Genomic DNA, 7314 nt, shown 5'->3' with positions numbered 1-7314 from the left:
AGCGGTGAGGCAGTGGCACAGGCTGCCCAGGGAGGTGGTGGAGTCACCGTCCCTGGAGGTGTTCAAGAGCCGTGTGGATGTGGCACTGAGGGACACGGTCAGTGGGCACGGTAGGGGTGGGCTGACTGTTGGACTAGGTGATCTTAGAGGTCTTTTCCAGACTTAATGATTCTGTGGTTCTATGATAAATGCTGGGCTCACTTTTACACTGGGAAACAGTGAGCAGCATAGTTTAAATCGCAACTCTGTGCGATGATTTAAGCATGTGGATATCTCCAGAAGTTTGCCTATCCCCATATACTCTGTAGAGCAATAAATATGTATAAAGCTATATGTGTATACAGGTATTAGCAGGTCTGAGGTCTCTTATTGTTCCTTTCTAACTCTTCAGTGGTGTTTTGAAGCTTTGACTATCCTCCGAGGAGATATCTGTTTCAGTCTCAGAGTCCCTTTGTCCCTTTGATTTGCTTTGTTCCCTGTTCCTGTTGCGGCAGCACTCTGCAGGCTTCTGAACAAGAGCACTTTGCAGGAGGGAGCCCTGTGGTGGGGCAGGCAGCTCTGCTTTCTTCCTGGCCCACTGCCACCGCTGCTGCGGGAACCTGAGCTGAGCTGGGGTCAGAGGCAAAGTACTGCGTGTTCAGGGCAACAGCTTCACCGACTGCACCAGCGCACACAGCCTCCACCTGCAGAGTCCATTTCCTTGACTCTGACAAACAAGTAGACAACAACTAGAGTTAAGGGTAGGGCTTTTTCTTTCTTTCTTTCTTTCTTTTTTTTTTTTAAATTTATAAATAAGCAACTTCAATGCGAATATACCTATCTCAGAAGGTGCATTTATCCTAAGAGGCTCCTGCTGGTTTACACACACCCCGTCCTGTCTATTGCTTTGGAAAGTTGTTCCACTTGATTGCTCGGTTTGCCTCTTTGAGTCGGTGGTGGCAGGGGAATTATAAAGACGATGAAGGCGCAGCCAAGTCCCTAGTAGCGCGTGCCAGATTTGAGCCAATTTAAGGCTGTGCAGCCTGACTCTGGAACTTTCTTCACACAAAGGACAGCTACTTTTGGACATAGATTCTCTTTTTTTTTTTTTTGCCATCTCAGGAACCTGCTGCGCGGTGCACACCTTGCAAAGGCAACATGATCAGTGGTGCACTGCAGATTGCCGGGCTGCTCCTCGGTGGCCTTGGCATGATTGGGACATTCGCAGTCACAGGTATGCCTCAGTGGAGGGTGTCTGCCTTCATCGAAAACAACATCATTGTGTTCGAGACCATTTGGGAAGGCCTGTGGATGCACTGCATCAGGCAAGCCAACATCAGGATGCAGTGCAAGGTCTACGACTCCGTGCTGGCCCTCTCGCCAGACCTGCAGGCATCCAGGGGGCTGATGTGTGCTGGATCGGTGCTCTCCTTCCTGGCTTTCCTGGTTGCCACTGTTGGAATGAAGTGCACGCGGTGCCGGCAGAGCGGCTGGCCAACCAAGGGCTATATCCTCTTGGCATCTGGGCTCCTCTTCATCCTCTCAGGCACCATTGTGCTCGTTCCAATCTGCTGGGTTGCCAACACCATCATCAGGGACTTCTACAACCCCGTGGTCAATGTGGCACAGAAAAGGGAGCTTGGAGAGGCCCTCTACCTGGGCTGGGTGGCTGCCTTCTGCCTGTTGGCTGCTGGAGCTGTATTCTGCTGCTTTTGCCACTGTTGTGAGAAAACCAGGAGCTACAACTACTTTGTGCCTCCTCACCACCTCCCGCTCAACCAACACTCGCACAGGACCACCGAAAGTGCCTACTCTAAGAGTCAGTATGTCTAGATACCTTCAGCCTTTTCCTTTTTTTTACTTTTCTTTAAGCATCTTTTTAAGCATTCAGTCTGTTTGGATGGATTTCAATGAAAGTTGCCTTTGCCTCCTGTCCTGTAAGTGCTGCTGTGGTGGCTGCATTTTGGAGAAACCCCCAGTGGGCTCTGCTGGGGTAATGCTGCAGCACGGACAGTTGTACCACATGGGAAGGTGACTGTTTAATACTATCTCATAGTAACCTGGAATAGCTTTGGGGTTGTGTGGTTTTGCTTTGGGTTGCATTTTATGTGTAAAATAGAAATGAAGGGCTTAAAGTTCCATGGTGATATGAAATACCGGCCTAGTGCGAAGAAAGGGGAGCTGAGCAGATAATTCCATTTTTTTCTTTCCTGGGAAAGGGGATAACAGTGAATAAGGACAAGATAACAAGGGTTTAAAAGAAAAGCGTTCACTAAGGGATTGATTTACTGTGGGTTTGATGGAGAGTTTCATGAGGAATTTATTCATCAGAGGAAGGTAAGCTGAAATACATGAAAAATACCCCTTATTTTAGAGAACAAACATAGCTCTATATTCATCCTAAACACCATCATTTTGGTGAAAGTTACTATTTCTTTTGTAATCCATACAGGTCAAACTCATTCACATCCTTCTCTTTAGAAATGATAGTTTTCCCTTGCCAACTCCTTGTAGCTCACAACATTTTGCAATATTGCATAGGTCACAAACACTGTGTTGGCTACCTGCCACAGGATGTTATGATATATACATCTTTTAAAAATGATCTTTTGGTCAGTCAGGCCCATATTTTTGCTGAGATCCACTCGTACCAGCATGGTTTATAGGCAAAAGAGCATAAACAGTGATAGTATTTTCTCACAGTTAACACCAGAACAAGCTTGACGATATTTTTAACAAGATCATGTACCCATGATAAAGAACTATGTAATGAAACTAAGTCTACTGAAAAATAAATGTAGTTCCATACAAATTAATTTAATGAGTGACCAAAATTAATCAATAGTGATAATATTTTTAATAGAATTTTGTAACCCCTGGCCCATGGAAATTAATGGCATTTTGCCTTTGACTTAACTGATGACACAATTCAATTTTTGATGTTTAATGGAGAACAACACTTTTGATCTTGAGTGTGATTGACTATTTTAAATATTTTATAGAAAGTTTATGATGTGATCTGTAATTCTGTAGTAAATTCCTTAGACTATTACTACTTGAAAATTCAGAATCAAATTCTCCACTTCATAAAATGCAACTCTGAGCAAGCTAGAAAAAAATAATAATCTGCGCATTTCTCTAAAACTATCTTTTTATAGTCTTTATAAGATGCATATTCAGATGTTCAGGGGAGGTTCAGGTTGGATATGAGGAAGCATTTCTTCTCAGAAAGAGTGGTGAGGCAGTGGCACAGGCTGCCCAGGGAGGTGGTGGAGTCACCGTCCCTGGAGGTGTTCAAGAGCCGTGTGGATGTGGCACTGAGGGACATGGTCAGTGGGCATGGTGGGGGTGGGCTGACTGTTGGACTAGGTGATCTTAGAGGTCTTTTTCAGCCTTAATGATACTATGTACTTGTGTATGTAACTTATTTTTTCTCCTTATTTTTAAGCAAATTATTTCTAAATATGTATATGTGTAATGATCATGAACTTTTTTGTAACATAGCAGTAAGTAGTTACATTTCCTTTGTATTCTTTCATTAATATTTATACCCACATCCAGTCTTTTCTGGGGGGGAGAGTGGAGGATCTAACATGGAACTTGTAGCTGGAACGCCAGGATTTATAACAATGATGTCTGCAATAAAGTCACTTGTTAAGTTAACCCTCTAAAAAGTAGGTGCAAGATTTCACTTAGAGAACTACATTCATATGTACAGCTGCACTGTAGTTATCTCTGCTGTCAAAACATGGTGTGATTCATACAGTATTAATCTATCTGTCTGAGGAAAGCTTCAGTGGAAAGTGAGATAAGTGTGACATCTCTGTAAAAGCCCTGTGAATATTGAACACCACTCCTACACTGCATAGTTTTATCTGCGCCTGGTAAAGCACACAATGATGTGAAAACATAAAAGAAGATGCAAGATTTCCAAAAGTATCCCTAGGACAAACAGAAACACAGATCTGATGAACTGTGAGTAGGAATCTGAAAGATTTCACAATAGAGATCCTATATGGGCTGCAAAATATCCACCTTAGTATGACACATATCCCCATAAGTACTTGTAATGTACCTCCAGCCATTTCCTTTGAATTATACCTTACCTGCATACTATATCTTCAAGAGCACTGAAATTAAAGTTTCACTTTTAAATAGAACTCACCTCCCTCAGATCTATGCATTGAGTGAGCCCTGAGAGGTCTGAGCAGAGGGTGGCACGCAAGGAGATATATCCCAGCACCAGTCCACTGCCTGCAACTATCATTTTCCAAATATCGAATTCTGCAACTTGGAGTTCATGTTTTTGCTTACAAACAAGAGAAATTATTTGGGAAATAAGAAACTTTACCTCCATGAATGGAAGGAAAGGCTGGTAGCTTGTTCACCTTTGTCCTGCACCTGGGGCAACTGTATGCATTCCTGCAGTGTGAAATGGATGTGGAGCCTTGCCAGGTCTGCCAAGTGTCCTCCCTGCTGTGGCAATGACTGCGCAACTTGCAGGCCAGAGGGGAGTAATGCTCTGTTAAACTCAGGTGAGTGAAGGCTCAAGATTTCAATCACTGCTCTGTCATTCAGCAAATGAGTTTTCGTTTCTAAATGGCCTCCTGCTGCTCCAACTGTTGTGAAGTTCTGGAGGGCAGAGCTGCTGCCTGCACTTCTAGGCACTGCTCTCACTAGTGCTAGGCAGTGAGGTGCTAAGCACACGGGTGGCTGCAGAGCCATCCTTTCAGGAGAGCCTGGATGCACCCGAGCTCTTGTCTTGAGTGGTATCACATTTTTATATGAGAATGAATCACCTGGTGCATGAGGTTATCACACATCCGCAGATCTAGTAAGGCCAGCTGCTTATAAAGGATTTGTCTGCCTCTTTAAGGTGCAGACCTGAACAGACACTGTACTTCCCCTTGCTTTTGAATACACATGGTGCCTTTGTGTGAGGTTTATCTACAGGCTGCTTGCTTTCTGCTCAAATAAAACTAATAAAGAAAATGGAGCAGGGATCACAGAATCATAGAATGGTTTGGGTTGTAAGGGACATTTAAGATCATCTAGTTCCAACCCCCTGCTATAGGCAGGGACACCTCCCTCTGGACCAGGTTGCTCAAAGCCCTATCCAGCCCGGCCTTGAATGCATCCAGGGAGGGGGCATTCAAAACCTCTCTGGGAAACCAATGTCGGTTCCAGTGTCTCACCACCTTCACAGTAAAGAATTTCTTCCTCATATCTGGTTTAAATCTACCCTCTTCCAGTTTAAAACCATTTCCCCTCATCTTGTCTATACCTGCCCTTACAAAAAGTCCCTCCCCAGCTTTCTTGCAGGCCCCCTTCAGGTACTGAAAGGCCACTAGAAGGTCCCCCTGGAGCCTTCTCTTCTCCAGGCTGAAGAGCCCCAGCTCTCTCAGCCTATGCCCATAGGGGAGGTGCTCCAGCCCTCTGATCATCTTTGAGGCCCTCCTCTGAATCCACTCCAACAGCTCCATGTCCTTGTGTGGGAGGCTCCAGAACTGGATGCAATACTCCAAGTGGGATCTCATGAGAGTAGAGGGGCAGAATCACCTCCCTCGACCTGGGTAGAGTACGAGAGGTCACATAATCTTGGGTCTTACAGCCAAGAAAGCTCATTAGTGAAATATATGAATGGCCTTCCTATGTCATCATAAAGATACATAGACATGTGCCACTGCCACCAACAGAGGTAGGTGCCTACACAGCAGCAGAAGGCCAGTGCTTGGAGGTTACTGTCCCCATTTCCAGTGTCTAGTGCACAGAGCACTTTAATCTGGGATTTGAGACCTTCACCAAGGATCACACTTAGACCCCACACAGCAGGTACAGCAGGATTTCTGAGCATGAGGCATGATGCACAGTTCGCCCTTCCTGCTGAGCTGGAGGATGGGCAGTGCAGATAACTCCAGCCAGTAGCCGCAGTCCTTACAGAGGGATGTCTTCCACTACCACAGTATTACATTGCAGAGCAGAGTTGAGAACCTAAACTGAACCTCTCAATCACTTCCTCCTCCCTTTTGCAGTCTGGCTGCTTACAGCCCTTGGGGTTTCCCCGTGTCTCCACCATGAAGCAGTCCCCTGGTGAAACAAGCCAACTGCCTTGCACGCCATGCTGCCTCCCACTCATCCCACTGCCCTGTGGAGCTGGTAACCACAACATCTTTCTGCTAAGTCTCCACAGAATCACAGAATCGTAGAATTGTACGGGTTGGAAGAGAACTCTGGAGATCAACCCCCGTGCTAAAGTAGGTTCCCTACAGCAGGTCGTACAGGAAAACATCCAGACAGGTCTCGAATACCTCTAGAGAAGGAGACCCCACCACATCTCCGGGCAGCCTGTTCCAGTGCTCCATCAATCTCACAGTAAATAAGATCTTCCTTGTGTTTGTATGAAAATTCCTGTGTTTCATTTCTGTCCATTGCCCCTTGGCAGTCCTAAATATTTGTTGCTTGAAAAATTAGAAGTCTTACTAACCAACTAGTTTACCCGGGTACAACTGAGAGTCCCATTAGCACCATTAGCTTCTTTCACTAGTGAGAGGAGGCCCAGATATAGGTGAAACAGGTGAGAGCCATAAACCAGCCTATTGCTCTCCTCAATGAATAGCCGTCCCAAAATTGTTACCAAATATGCTTATGCAATAAAAAATTCTAGAGATGGCTACACTGCAGAGTCTTTAGCAATCTATCATTACCATTTTCATTAAAAAAAGTTTTCATGAAGCTTAAACAAAATCTTCCCATTGCAAGCTAAGACTGCTCCATAATTTCCTGTCCCAGTAGCAGAAGGCAAGGAAAACAGACTACTACTTTCCCCTAAAGCAGGCAGAGTGCTCCATCTCTCAGGACCATTACTGTCTGAACTCTTGAACCTCTCTTGCTTAACTTAATAATCTCTAACTCTTTCCTCAATGGCATGTATGTTAAATCTCTCCTCATTCTTGTTTATCTGGTTGGTCTTGGCTGCCCCACCTCTTTCAGTAAGTTTGATGGCCAAAACTGGACAAAATGTCCCAGAGGAAGCCTTGTCACTGTTGAACACAGTGAATACAATTATTGCAGGTTATCATAACATAGGGTAGATTGTTGACAAAAAAAAAGTAAATACTGTATTCAAATACTTTACATGCAACTCAATTCTATTATTTCAGGCCTCAAGATCACCAGCTTTCCTGTGTTGAGGGACTTAATTATTGACAGTACATCGACAAACTCGGAGTTGAATGCAAATCTCCTACTGCAGTTCCTCTTTTACTGCCAGATACTGAAGGGTAATAAGATAACACCCTAGAGAAATCCTTGGGTCCACCAGTAACAGAAGGCAAC

The 7314-nt window shown here is 44.7% G+C and overlaps 1 protein-coding gene and 1 long non-coding RNA gene across 4 annotated transcripts in view; one reads left to right on the top strand and one right to left on the bottom strand.

Moving 5' to 3' along the window:
- The window catches only part of LOC110402249, a 23658-nt gene extending 18769 nt beyond the window's left edge, over positions 1-4889 (bottom strand). For all 3 annotated transcript variants that reach the window (XR_002440996.1, XR_002440992.1, XR_002440991.1), the window contains exon 1: positions 4331-4889. This is a non-coding gene — a long non-coding RNA (uncharacterized LOC110402249). The remainder of the gene's footprint in view (positions 1-4330) is intronic.
- On the top strand, positions 147-3653 carry LOC110402241 (claudin-8-like). Its single transcript, XM_021404091.1, has 2 exons — positions 147-740; positions 1102-3653. Exon 2 carries the CDS (start codon positions 1138-1140, stop codon positions 1810-1812), a length of 675 nt encoding a protein of 224 aa, XP_021259766.1. The 5' UTR covers positions 147-740; positions 1102-1137; the 3' UTR covers positions 1813-3653.

This window comes from Numida meleagris, chromosome 1 (genome assembly GCF_002078875.1).
Source record: "Numida meleagris isolate 19003 breed g44 Domestic line chromosome 1, NumMel1.0, whole genome shotgun sequence".
Lineage (NCBI taxonomy): Eukaryota > Metazoa > Chordata > Aves > Galliformes > Numididae > Numida > Numida meleagris.
The sequence above is the reverse complement of the archived record's forward strand: the minus strand, read 5'-3'. Positions and strand labels throughout refer to the sequence as shown.

Bases quoted from the DNA above. Each gene is read 5' to 3' on its own strand.
- LOC110402241 (XM_021404091.1), top strand. From the start codon at position 1,138: ATGATCAGTGGTGCACTGCAGATTGCCGGGCTGCTCCTCGGTGGCCTT.